The sequence below is a fragment of the Scomber japonicus genome, chromosome 13 (genome assembly GCF_027409825.1).
Source record: "Scomber japonicus isolate fScoJap1 chromosome 13, fScoJap1.pri, whole genome shotgun sequence".
NCBI classification, from domain to species: Eukaryota; Metazoa; Chordata; class Actinopteri; order Scombriformes; family Scombridae; genus Scomber; species Scomber japonicus.
In genome coordinates this window covers 6,744,703-6,758,932 of record NC_070590.1, presented here as the reverse complement: position 1 = coordinate 6,758,932, position 14,230 = coordinate 6,744,703, and the positions used below count along the sequence as shown (strand labels likewise).

The 14,230-nt window shown below is 37.4% G+C and overlaps 1 protein-coding gene across 1 annotated transcript in view; it reads left to right on the top strand.

Moving 5' to 3' along the window:
* Positions 1 to 14,230, top strand: part of LOC128371569 (F-BAR and double SH3 domains protein 2-like) — a 37,844-nt gene that overhangs the window by 15,194 nt on the left and 8,420 nt on the right. Inside the window, exons 4-11 of the mRNA XM_053331922.1 lie at positions 9 to 85; positions 630 to 774; positions 2,034 to 2,167; positions 3,972 to 4,026; positions 4,114 to 4,242; positions 4,338 to 4,460; positions 6,963 to 7,058; positions 13,380 to 13,496. Coding sequence (XP_053187897.1) covers positions 9 to 85; positions 630 to 774; positions 2,034 to 2,167; positions 3,972 to 4,026; positions 4,114 to 4,242; positions 4,338 to 4,460; positions 6,963 to 7,058; positions 13,380 to 13,496 — 876 coding nt within the window. The remainder of the gene's footprint in view (positions 1 to 8; positions 86 to 629; positions 775 to 2,033; positions 2,168 to 3,971; positions 4,027 to 4,113; positions 4,243 to 4,337; positions 4,461 to 6,962; positions 7,059 to 13,379; positions 13,497 to 14,230) is intronic.

Sequence of the window (14,230 nt, the reverse complement as noted above, 5' to 3'; positions counted from 1 at the left end):
TTTTGCAGGCCCTCCAGAAGTTGGCGAATCAGTATCTAAAGCGGGAATGGCCGGACAACCTCTCAGAAGAACAAGCAGATCACAGGTAATCTACAGTGTGACCGCGTGGTTGCCTTTTTGTCACCGAAATTCTATATAATTGGAAAAAGAAGAAAAAAAAAAAGTTTTTGTGTCCATGTGGTTTAGTCAAACTTAAAGGGGTTAAAATTTGAAAATAAATGTTTGAATAACTTGTACACATTCTTTTTTTGTGGACCCAGCATCAAATTTCTGTTTTAATCCATTTTGAGAGAATATATTAGAGGATTATGGCTAAAATGTCTAAATGGTGTAACCTTAAAAATTCTCAATAAAACACCATATCAATAGTACAATTGTTCTAACTATAAGTAAAATTATGGTAATTATTAGTATAAGTCCACTTAAATACACTGTAGGTGGATAAAATGTTTAATATGTGTCTTTCATTTGTGGTTACACCATTTGACATTTTCAGGAGCATTCAGTCTTACTATTGGTTAAACATAATGGTGCAAATGTAAACTTAAATGACATAAAAGCAACAAAAATACAATTCTTTACAAATATTTTGAATTGCTCATCTTAATAACCATTACTGTTTGACTCAGGAACATGTACTGTGTGTGGAGGGCCTATTTGGAGGGCACGGTCCAGGTCACCCAGTCCAGAATCAGCACCTGCGATAACTACAAAGTCCAGGTTGCAGATCCGGCGAAAACGGCCCGAATGCACAAGGAGCAGCAGCTGAGGAAGGTAAATGCAGCTCCGACTACATATAACCAACATTTTAGAAGAATTTAATTTATCTGACTTTCATATTTTTAATCTAAAGAAGAAGAATATATCTCTCAATCTGTGAATGTGTGGATATGGAGTTAAAACTAGAGTGCAAATATAAATCAGTTCAAAATACAAAAAAAAGAGGTATATGGATGAGGAGGGGGGGGCATGTTAATAAGTTGGCTTGTACTTATTTTTTGACACTGGGTGAATCCTTTAGTTGTAAATGAATTTGGGTTACTTGTTTACAAGTTATATATAAGTTAAGGGAGGAGTAGCGAAAAAGGGAGGTAGCAGTGTTATTCAGTGTAGTTCCCCTTTTAAGCTGATTAAGCAACTAGGTTTTGGCTGTGGCTAATAAAGTCACATATAGACTCACTGTATGTGTATGTATGTAACGTACAAACTTCCAGAAAAGTACAATTTATGGGAGCGCTGTTGTATTGGGTTGAATTAGATTGCACAGGTCTACTGAATGAAGTGGGCAGTGACTATATGAGCCAATGTGTAAACAAAAGTGTAATAAACTGCACCTGGATTTTAATTGCATCAGATATGAATGAGATGCATAAAATAAGTGTGAAAGGGACCTTATACTCTTACATAATGGTAATAATTATGCATAGTAGTTTTATTTTTAAAGCACCTCTCCAAACTGAAGTTACAAGGTGCTTCAAAGCAAAAGTAAAGTAAAGTGAACAGAATATCATACCCAAAAACACAATAAAAACAATAGTCAAGCATAAATATATGACACATTAAACTATTAAAAATAAACATGTTCTTTGTCTTTGGAGGACTTTGTGTAACAACCTGTGTAAAACTGATAAAAAGCAATAAACACACAACTGCCAACTGAGGGCAGAAGTCAGTGCAGTCCTTTGCTCTCTGCACGTCTGGAGGTTCATTCCCTGACCATAAAGTCTGAAACTGCTCCGACTCAGCGCTGAAACATAACCGGCGCTGGTCTGTGGTTACCGCTGTCCACGTTTCACTGCTCCGAGCCTACAATGCTGCTCTTGTTCCCTCTCACCTTTTCAGAGATGCCATTGTACCTCCTGTATAACACACGTCGTTGTGACGCTACTTCAGCTCCACATGTTCTGTAGACACGCTTAAAGGGAGCATTTGCATGTTTTTAGGCGGCACATAGCAGGAATAATTATTTACATAGATGTAAATTGTGTCTTATTTCCTCTGTGCGTGCGTTTGTGTGTGTGTGTGTCCTCTAGTGTATCGAACAGCTGACGGTGGTCCAAGCCGAGCTGCAGGATTCGGTGAAGGATCTGACCAAGAGCAGGAAGAAGTACCAGGAGGCTGAGACAATGGCACAGGCTGTCAGAGAGAAGGCAGAGCTGGATGCCAAGTATGATCCAAATGACTCTCTACCTCTACCTTTTGTTATATATCATGCTGATGTTCATTCACAGGTTTATGAGCTAAGGGGAAAATGTGTTTGTAGGTCAGGTTTATCTTTCACTGCCTCCACATTTTTACATCGGACTGTAAAACAAATCACAGAAGATCAAAGAGCAAATGCATTATATTAATAACAAGGGGTGCAACAATTAGATGTTTACTCAGTTTGAGTCATTTGAAATAGTTTTTTTTTCTTTAAACACTTTATTTGTCCCAGAGGGGCAGTTTAAAAGGCATGAGGAGCAGCATCATTAAAAAAGGAAAAACAGAATATCAGCAACGTAATTATATGTATTTTCAGTGACCGTCACAGTCAAAGTATGCTGTGCTTCATGGTAAAGTGCTGTGTGCTATGTGCGTTCAGTCAGTTGAGGGGCAATGATGTTTGGGACAGGGAGGGGTCAGAGTTCAGGAGCTGGACTGCTGTTGCTGATTATTTTAGTTTCAGTCATTTCTTCAAGTTACAGCCCATCAAGCGTGAAGATTTGCTGGATTTGGACAATAAACTGAATGTATTAACTATTAACTTTGAAGATGTCATCTAGAGATTTTGGATGTTTTAATTGAGTTTTTAATTATTTTTCATCTAACAAAAGATTAATGAAGAAAATAATTGGTAGATTAATCAATGAAAGGAGAGGGACATGTATTTGTAAAGCACATTTAAACAACAAGGCATTTCAAAGTGCTTTACATAAAACATAAAATGAAAGAAAAGATATCAAAACAACACATGGCAAAATAAAAAGGACATTTAAATACCATTGCAAGTGTTTAATTGGTAATAGAATTAATCTAAAATAGAGTAAGACAGATAAAAACAGGAGAATAAGAAGTTACAGTGCACTGTGAAATATGTGATTTAATAAAAAGCAGTCACAAACAGATAAGTCAATCAGTAATCAATAATGAAAATAGCTCATTAGAAAGACAGCAGATGCTACTTTTATCATTATGATCTGTATGCATCAGTTATCTGACTTCCTCTCTGTGTTGATGTACCCACAAATATTTATATACATGCATTTTTTAAGTAACAACACTTTTTTTTTTTGTCTGCACTTCCTCTGTGTGTTTTCGCTCTCATGTCAGTCAGAACATGTATACACACACACACACACACACACACACACACACACACCAGAGAAACCAGATCACTCAGTGAAACTAGGTTACGGGGGTAATTAGAGAACATGTTCACATGGTTACAGATGCACGTCTGCATTTGTGTATACGTGCATGTGGTCAGATAATCACATTTCTCAGCAACCTCCTGACATTATTTTAGAAGCACAACTTGATTTTTGTTTGACTGTTAGTCAAAGAGTACACTGTCTGGGTTTACTTCTGCCGTTTGTGTAAAAAAAATGTATACATGGTAAAAAAAGGGTGAAATCTAACTGGGAAAACCAGGTTTCTTTAATCCCCTAAACCAGGATTTTCTTTTAAATTACTTTTTAAGAAATCAGCTGACTGGGTTATAGTCAGTTTTCTCCAGTTTCTTTAGTTTGTCTCAATACATTCATTGTTTTTTTCCTCTAACTTGTCATCCTGTTGTCTTTTCAACCATTTATGTTGTTTTTTAGCTGTAGTTGAACACCTAGCCTGCTAGCGTTGAAGGTTTTTTTTCCCCTCAGTTGACCATAAAAATACCTTTTTTGAGAGAAATTGTCCATTCATATGCAAAACTACAACTACACTAAATATTACAAATCACATTACAAGTCTTTTTTGTCTTTCCTCACCTTCAGGTCCAAGCTAAGTCTCTTCCAGTCCAGATCCAGTCTGCAGAGGGCGAGTGTAAAGGTATGAGGTTTTTTACATCCAACCATGGAGCTTCATTTTTGGGATATTTTGGTGCAGCAGTCATCAGTGTGGACATTTGCATTTCAGCTGAAAGCCAAGAGGAGTGAGTGCAACTCCAAAGCCACGCACGCCAGGAATGACTACCTTCTCACGCTAGCAGCCGCTAACGCTCATCAGCAACGCTATTATGACACAGACCTTACAGACTGCATCAAGGTAAAGAGACAGTACACACTCAGATGGGCAGGTGGATGGTGCGACATAGAAATGTACACTAAACTCTAAAAAATGTGTGTTTTTTGTGTCTGCAGGTCTTAGATGGCAAAATCTACGAGCAGGTAAAAGATTACCTGGTCTCACTGTGTCAGACTGAGCTGGAAACTTGCCAGGCTGTCCACAACACCTTCAACCACCTCTTGAACAGCTCAAATGAGGTAAGTCCCCAAACCTGCAGGAACCACCAGTGCTTCACATCAGTGGTTGCACTAGACTTTCTCATTGTCTGTTATCTTGATGACCCGTCGTGGTGGCAGGCTCGCTCCAAAGTATCCAGTTTGTCACCCTTTAACACGCTGTCAGCACCCAGTTAACGAGATGTGTTGAGTACATTGTCCACTGCTCCGAAGGGAATCTCCTTTGTAAGATTTAGTTACCTCCACAAATCACAAAATTGAACACGTTTGCATGTCTGACTGTGTGAGCCGTCATGTGACACCTCACTGATTTTAGTCTCCGCCTCAGCTGGAACATTCATCAAGTCCGCTCTGGACACGTTATCAGTTGTTGTTTGCATCCTCCACCGCATCACTCCCTCTTTTTTTTTTAACCTCGTTTATCAACACCGTCACAATCATTGGGCTTTATAAAGTAACTTAAGTCACTCATCTGCCCTGACATTCATTCATGGTTTGTAGTGACGGCTAAAGCCAACTAAAAAATGAGGTCATGCACATGAGACTAAAGACACGAGAAGATAACAGCTAATTAATATGTGCACTCACCACCAGCTGGACTTACAGTGGATCACCCTCAGTGTAATCTGTCAAAACGACAACACCCTAGGAGCGCTTAGGTAGTTGAGTGTTTAAAGCGCGTGCCACATAATTGCAGGGACCTGTGCTGCAGGTGATTCCCCTCTCCTTCTCCCTGCTTCCTGTCGGCCTCTATGCCACTACTCTGCTTACAAATAAAGGCTAAGAATACCCCAAAAATAATCTTTTAAAAAATCAGATTTTTCCGTCATTGTTTAAAAAAATTCAGTCAATGATGGAAAATATTTGGTCAATCACTCATTATCTTTGTGCATGTTTAAGGAGCTGAAGCCGACCGCTAATTAATTCAATGGTTTTAGTTACCTCGGCGCTCCTCTGTTACACACTCCTGAGCCATCGGCCTCCTTCAGTTCAGTCTGGTTTGTTCAGCTCGTCTCGTCTCTCTAGGAGCATTTCTGTCAATACAATCAAATCATTAGCAAAGGGAAGCAGTAGAAGCAGGGAAAGAAAAGGACAGACTGAAAATCTTGCTCAATTCTCCTTTAATTACGAGCCACTGAACATCATCTCTGCCTGGATTAAAGAGTTTCTAGAGTCTGCTTTGCTCAGTTTGTTCCTACCTGCTGAGCCTCGCTAGCAGCAGTCAGCAGATATCAGACTGAACAGCAGCCGACTAGTTAGTGAACAGACTCCTCTGCTCCTCTGTCTGTGCTGAAACTGATCATTAAACCGAGCGTCCCTGCTGTTGTTGAAGCATCAGATACAGACGATCAGTAGCTCTGTTGGATAACCTGTATTTTGTGCATAATGATGAAAGCATTGCAGGTGGAGCAAGTATTTTATTGTTCATGCACAACTGCACTAACAAGGAAAAAGAGAACAATCGCACGCTTTCACTCGCTTAATAAAGTCACTTTTTAATTTAGAAAAAGAAACATTCTTCGGGTTTATGCTGACAAATGGAAAAATACTGACTCTATGAACTTCCCTATGAATGTTTAATACTTCATTAAGCTGTGTTATGCGGTCTTTTTTACATTTCGGCTTTTAAAAATGTGAGGAAACCTGAATACATTCTCCCCTTTTTGTTTTTTTCGATCTTTTTGGGAGCAACAATAACAGCATTCAGATGTTAAATATCAAAGGAGCAAGTAGATTAAGATAATATTTTTATTTTAATTGGGTCGGTATTATCATCCTTGTCTCCTTTGCCACTCCCGACGGACTTCTTATAAACAAATCTCTTCTTTGTTATCTGGACAAACTGAAAGTCCTTTTTAGTTTTACTGATAATCGTAACAGAAGAATATCAGAGTCACTGTCGAGTGGCTGCGACTGAACGTCTGTTACTGTGTGATATGATAAATTCAAGACCACAAAAAAAGGAAAAACGTCACGAAATACAAAACTGATAAGAGAATTATCGCAAGTTTCTTTAGCAGTATTTTCAAAATAAAGTTAAACTACAGTCACCTGATACGTTCTTAGCCTTGATAAGGATGTTAATGTTTTATGATGTCGTCTTACAATGATAAAGTAGCTAAACTATTGCCCCAGTCTCTTTTTCTCAATAGTAATTATAAAAGTATGAAGACGAAAGGGTTTAAACATTGATTTTTAAAATAAAGCTAAAAACTCACCTCTTCACTTTAGTCTTATATTAGCTTTTCTGACACTGATGTATACTGAACTTCTTTTAAAATGTTGAATTTTTTTTTTTTTTTTTTTTTATTATTTATATACTCTATTATTTAGCTACTTTTACTATGTACTGATTTTTCTATTTTAAAATTATTACTATTTATATTTTCCATCTTATATTACAATAACGTTTCTTTTTTTCTCCTTCTTTTTTTAACATTACTTTATGCTATACAAATAAAGTTAATCATATTATTTTGTTAATATGTATTTATCTTCTCTCTTAAAATACACATTATACAGGTACGGCAGGAGTTTCATCAGCAGCTGTTTGTGCAGAAGAACCCGATGTTTCAGCAAGCCGCAGACTTCCTGTACCAGCCCAGCGACTCTGATACGGTAAATCATTAATAGAATTTTATTGCTGACAACACAGCAGCAGTGCATCTGAGTAACTTATCAGGGTTTTTTTCTTTCTTCTCTTTCATTTGGTCCCCAGATTTTAACTTTGAAGTAGATTCATTTGAAGGAAGATGCATTTGGCAGTGATCACAGCCAGTTGGCTAAAAGTTGCACAGTGTGCTTAAGTGTTTTACATTCTTTATATTGTACGAGACACTAACAAAACAAAGCATCAAAAACAACACACTCGCTATAAAAATAGACTTTAAATGAACATCTGCATCCACAGAAATCCAACGTCTGCTCACCTCTGGCTGCATAAATGCTCTGTACATTTTAAGGAAGATGTTAAATTGGATTCACAACACTCACGGTGACTCAGAGTATCAAAAACTATTTCTACTCAACTTTTCTACCACCAATATCTTCACCCTCAAAACACCCTCGCACATTTTATAAACCAGTTGCCAAATCTTCTCTTGCTCTCGTGTGGCTAAAAATAATCTCCTGACATCATGACTCTGTAAACAATGATATGGGAAACAGATGGCGGCCTGGAGTAAATAATAAATACAACCGCTTGGATTAGAGACAGTATCAGCAATTTATTTTAGTCCATTCTAACTTTAACGCATTGAAAAGATACGCTGGGAAAATTCACTTTTTATGCAACTTTTTAAGGAACAGAAAAGATCCCAATGACTTGAAACAGTTAAATAAAAATCTATATATATACTGTAAATTAGAAACGACACATACAGTAAGAAATGGAAACAGGGTGATTATCTCTGTGTATTTTCGTGCTTAACCATTTAAAAAAGAGTCTAAATGATGACTTCATGCAAAACTGTCATATTAAATTATTGTGGGTGGCTGATGGCTTGTCTGAAAGAAGGACACTCCTAGAAGTCTACACCTAAAAATTTAAATAAGTAATGTAATTTAATGGACCGTCAATTTTAATTATAATGCATTTTGTGTATTTTTATTCAGTTTTAAGTCATGGGTTATATATATATATGTTTTATTACATGTTCAGAGCTGTGGTGTCCCAGCCCTGGAACAACAGATGCAAATTAGCTCATGGTTATTTCTGGTGCAGTATATTTATTGTGCATTGTCTCTGCTCAAATAAGCAATAATAAAGACGTACAGTAGGCCTGTCACAATAATAATCACGTTAATGACTTCATCATACAATAACGTAAATATTAACATCATCAAGTCTGTGTTTTTACAGAAGCATAGCACCATCTCTCCAATCCCACCATCCACCCTGTCACCCTTTGCATTATTACGCTGTTATATTATCATTTATATCAGTGGTATGAAATGATCTTCAAATGCCAAAAATATCGTTAATCGCGATTATTTCTGAGCCAATATATCATCTAACAAAAGTAGTTATCATGACAGGCCTAATGTACAGGCTCAATGAACTTCAGACACAGAGAGCTCCATTTTAATTAAGAAGAAGTACACAAAAAGGCCACGACACAAAACACCGTCATCCATCAACATCCTGCAGTGACGTATTAAGCAGATGCAAGTTCACACTGTAATGAATAGATAGTAATTCAGCTGTTTACCTTGCAACTGTAACAGAGTGGGGAATGATGCCGTTGTAAAAACCTTCCAGGCTTATGAAAGGATAATAAACTGCGATGGAGTGTTTCAGGCTGCTGATAAGCCTTCAGATAAATAGATCTATTGCATAAACTGGTCTTCCTGGATGCTATTTCATCATCTCTTGCCAGTACGTAAAAAAAAAAACTCTTCTTAAAGCTCACAATCTCTCAAATCTGGTTTTAGTCAGTTATTGCAGCAACACTTAACAGGCTATAAAAGTGATGTTTTATGTATGAAATGTTCGTCTTATCACAGCTTACCCACGACTACGAATCCCACCTGAGTCATGATGAACAATGTGGTTAAAGCACAATCTGTCCTTCACACCTGCACACAAAGCCTTTAGTATCTCCCGGACTTTGTGTGTTTCCGCTCTTAAATGTGGTAAATATTTAGATTAATGTAAGTAAGTAAAGATTTATTTAAATAGCTCATGTCAAAACACAACTTATGAATTGCTTTACATCCAATCCAATCCAACTTTATTTGTGAAGCACTTTAAAACTACCACAGTGAGCCAAAGGGCTTTACAGAAGAATAAATAAAATGATATAACAGTTCACAAGAGGCATAAAATACAAATAAAATGAATTAAAAGACATAAAACATGAATACAAATAACAGCAATATGAAATCAAATGAAATAAAATAAATAAAACAAGCATGCATGAAGACAAGCTATAAGACATATACTCCAATTTTAGAAATCAGCAAACATCAGTAAATACATTATGAGTAAATGTATGATATTCATAAATCTGGTATGTTACCACCTCTAACTGTATGCAGGACTAAATATTTAGTTTTATTCCCGTTTACTAACTTATGCAATGTAAATAAATGTCAACTTGAGTCCAAAAATATTTTATTATGAGACTTCAGGGTCACCGCTTGTCTGCAGATCTGTCAGCGGGTTACTGATGGCTACTGTATGTGGATGTAGTGCATTGAAGTCCATGTCTCACACACACACACACACACACACACACACACACACACACACACACACACACACACACACACACACATACACACATACACACACACACACTTCTTTTCTAGCTTTAACTAGTCAGTTAAGCCGACTCTGCCGGTCCTCTCCTCCTTTGCGTTGGCCCTCCGCCGGACAACACTGGACAATTTGTTCAAACTGCAAACGCTTGCGTTGTTTTTATTGGACGTCAAACAAGCAGCAGCCTGTTCCTAAAGAAAACATTAATGGTAGAGAGCCTTCCCCTCCCTCTACCCTCCACCCTCTCCACCCTCTCCTCCCTCTCCTCCATGCCACTTGCACCAGACAGAGGGATCCGGTAAAGGAATAGAGCTGAACTGGGAAGGAGGGAGGGAGGGAGGGAGGGAGGGGCAGGAGGTAGGCCGGGCCCTGTGAACGGCCCATCTGTGAAAAGGAGGCATTGTGAGTGGGCCTCATCTGAGTGCACTGACCTTCCCCACCCCACCCCAGCCTCTACACACACACACACACACACACACACACTACTGATGTCATGTGGAAACCTCTTAACTCACATTATAGGTATTTGTTATAATCTTTACTAAAGGGGAACATAACATAAGCTTTTTTTTGTTATTCTTCTGTTATTTTTAGACTGTTATGACGTGTTAAACGTTGTCAAATGTCCAAAACTTGAGGTGAACACACAGTCACAGTCAAAAAATTTGGACATATGTTCTTTTTCAAGTGAGTGGGAAGATGTGTTGAAACGTTCTGACCGGTGCTATATATAAAAAAATGTTCCCCGCAAGTCAAAAATAGATGGATAGATCGATAGATATATACTTTATTGTCCCCATGGGGAAAATCTATCTTTGACTCTGAAAAGTTCAACAAATATGAGCACCAGCACGTATAAAACAATAAATATGCAGGGTACAGTGCAGAAAAAAACTCCACACTAAGGCATCGGTCTGTTAAAGTTTGTGCTCGGCCAACAGTACAGCCAAGATGGGAACACCCATCGCCTAAAGTCAACAAACAACATTGAATTGTCGCCTATCCTCGCCGTAACCTCTCTCTTTCTTTTAAGCTATTATTTAATATCATCCTTGTCCTGATTATGTCAGATTGTTTGCACATGTCTGCAAAAGTCCATCTGTTCCTCAGTTTTCATTGCTTTGTTTTCTCTAAGGTTGTTTTATATTATCCTTTTGTGCATTTCAGATCAGATTCAATCAATCATTCATTCAAACTTTCGTGCTGATGAGCTGATAATAAGACAGAACAAGTGTAGGTTGAGGACAACATAAAGAAAGAGCTATTTGAACCAATGCATGTTAGAGATGATGCATGACAGGCTTTATAATAAAAATGTAACATCATTGGGGAAGTTCAGTACAAAAACAGGAAAAAGAAGCAAAATCTGACTTCTGCTGCACAGACAATGTTCAGATGTTGTGTTTCGGTTTTCTAGAGGTCTCTTATTTCCTAACCTGTATAAGGACAATAAATTTGATTCTGTTTTTGGCAACAGCAGCATAACTCAGAAATGTTTTTGTCAGGCGGAAATGAAATCTTTCATTTATGCTGTGTTAAATCTTCATTTACTCTGACTCAGCAACATATGTCCTTTATTATGAGTCTATATAAGATTACTCATATAGACCTTGTAGTTGCAGAGATATACTATATTCATTTTGGGTATGTCATTTTTGAGCAGGACCCTGAGCCAGAGGTTAACATACTCTCCAAAGAGGCCAATCAGAGCAGAGTGGGCTCATCAGGAGGGGCGAGGGTGGGGGCCTTAAAGAGACGGGAGCTAAAACAGCCTGTTTCAGACAGAGGCTGAACTGAAGGGCTGCATAAAGAGCCAGTATAAGATTAATAAGGAGTCTTTTTAAACTGTGAATTATGCAAAGATATTTGAGTGAAGCCCCAGAATAGAAACCTCAGAATGTGCATCATACGTCTCTTTTTACCAAGATGAGTCACCTATAAAAGCTAACAAGAATGCATTTAGACCATATTTGAGTCACCAGACATTTAAGGAACCCATCATAGGTTAAAGCTGTTTCACCCTTAAATCCTGAAATGTTGGAGATGTGAGGTTTTCATTTGACCCACCAACATACTTTCATGGACTGAGAAGCTGTGAAGCTGTTTTCTCCTCCATGTTTCTCAAAGTAAACACAGTTTTTCTTTCTTCCTCTTTCTTACATAACTGAGAGCTACCTGAGCTGAGCTTTTTTTTTCATTATGGGACTTTGGGTTCTTAAATGTAAGATGAATGTATTTCTAATGGGTTTTTTTTTTTAGGATGATGATGTGCAGTGCTTACCTACTAAATGATGCAGGCAGAATGTACTTGAATGAACAGACAAATGCTCTGTTTCAACACCACGCCTGTGTGTGTGAGTGTGTGTGTGTGTGTGTGTGTGTGTGACGTACTGGCAACACACTTTATTTTAACTGGGGCGGTGTGTAATGTGTAAAGAGGAAGTTTCCACATTGAAATAACAGAAATGGTAAACATCATCACTCTACAATGGTGGTTCTCTAACTCAAATTTGGAAACCCCACAATAGCCTTATTAAAGTTGTTCAGTGGGTCATAGCGTAACTAAAGGACAAGTAAGCAAAATTTTATGTTTTTAAAGACACCCTTCTCACAGAGGATTAGCTGTGTTTCTATCTGAGATGTATTATTTAGACAAAAGTAACCTCTTTGTCTGAAGAGACCTCATATTCTTTATTTTTTTAATAGTATGTCTGACATGAAATATATCACGATTAAACATTAACCCTTACATACTGTTCACATTCTGTCCCTTCACTTTATTCCCTTTATAAAAATTTTGAAGTATTTCCCATCCAAAGATATCTTACCCTTCACAATCACACTTCATTATCATTTCAAATATTTTTATTGTGAAGCAGACAGTATATCAAAAACACATCCATCTTTGGCTTATGTAATGCTTCATTATTTGTAATATAAGTAACAAAGGTGTCCAACAAATAAGTAAATAATTGAAAAACAATAGAAAAATATACAAAAATAAGTAAATAAATACATGTATTAAAATAAGATAAATAAATAAATAATAACTTCCTCCCTGACCCACCCCCCTCTCGCCCAACCCGTGCTACTCAGGTTGTCCTACATCCTGTTTCAAGAAAGAAATAATTGGTTGCCACATCCTTTTTGAAATCTCCCAACCTACCACTAAGAGAATAACGAATCCTTTCAAGGTGTAATGTATGAGTTAGTGCCGTTCACCATGCTTTCAGTCACACTTCATTATGACCTCATGTTGAAAGCATTTCAGTATTTCTATTAAGTAATAGGATAAAACAAACATTTGAAGGGTAGGTTTCATTATAACCATTAAAACCAGCAATCAGCACTGACCCAGCTGCACAAAAAAATACATCATTTTTGAAATATTTCTATTTTTTTGTTCATTCTGGGCCACTTTAGGAAAAGTCATAAAATGTCAGGCTCAAAGAAGGAAGACATTTAGTTTGTTTTCATTGTTTTAAAATGTCAACAGCTGACTGGAACAAATCTGACTCCCAATGAAAGGTCAATGTAAACTCTCACGTAGTAGCAGCATCTCTCTTATCCTGGTTAAATATTTGATCTTGCTCTGTTTGTCTCTCTCTATTTCTTTCTTTTACACTGACTGTGCCTCTCTTTTGTGTGTGTGTGTGTGTGTGTTTTGTTTTTTTTAGGTGATGCAGCTGCAGAAAGAGAGTGGGACGGCCGAGGAGCACAGCCTGGATAAGGAGGCGAGGAAATGGGCGAGCCGCGTAGCCCGAGAGTACAAGAGCGCCATCCACACTCAGAGGGTGAGAACTAGAGCGGACCGCGGGAGAGATAATGTTGCCTACGACTTGTATGAAGAAGATACTGACACCATATCACACACACTCACACACACACACACACACACACACACACACACACACACACTCACAGTGATCATGTAATCTAGACCACTATAGTCACAAATTCCTCACTTCTAACCATAAAATAGGATCTTAGGCCCATCAGGGGGAATGCTTATAACTCCAGAGACAGTTTTCAGAGCTGGTTATACTTTAGCTGAAACGATCTATAGCAAATTAATCAGGAACTAAGAGTATATATTACTTCTCAATCAGTCATTTCTCAAGCTAAGATGACAGATATTCACAAGTTATCCTCGCTTTTACTGTGATTTGCTGCTTTTCTCTGTTTTTACATGATAGTGAGCTGAATATCTTCTTGTGTTTGACTGCTGCTCAGACAAAAAAAAAGCAATTCGAAGAAGATTTTTTGCTCTCTGAGGAAGTTTTATGGGCATTTTTTCAAGATTTTTTTTTTTTGACATTTTGCACATTAAACAATTATAATCGGCATTGACTCAAGCTTTGTTTAAACTTGAGAGTATACTGAGAAATTAAACTAATTTATAGTGTCATCGAGTGATCACAATCTTAAGAAATCATAGTATGGTAATCATTACAATTTAATTAAACAATTTAAGAACAATTTGGAACAATAATAATAATGATTTAAAAACAGTTACATAATTTTGTGG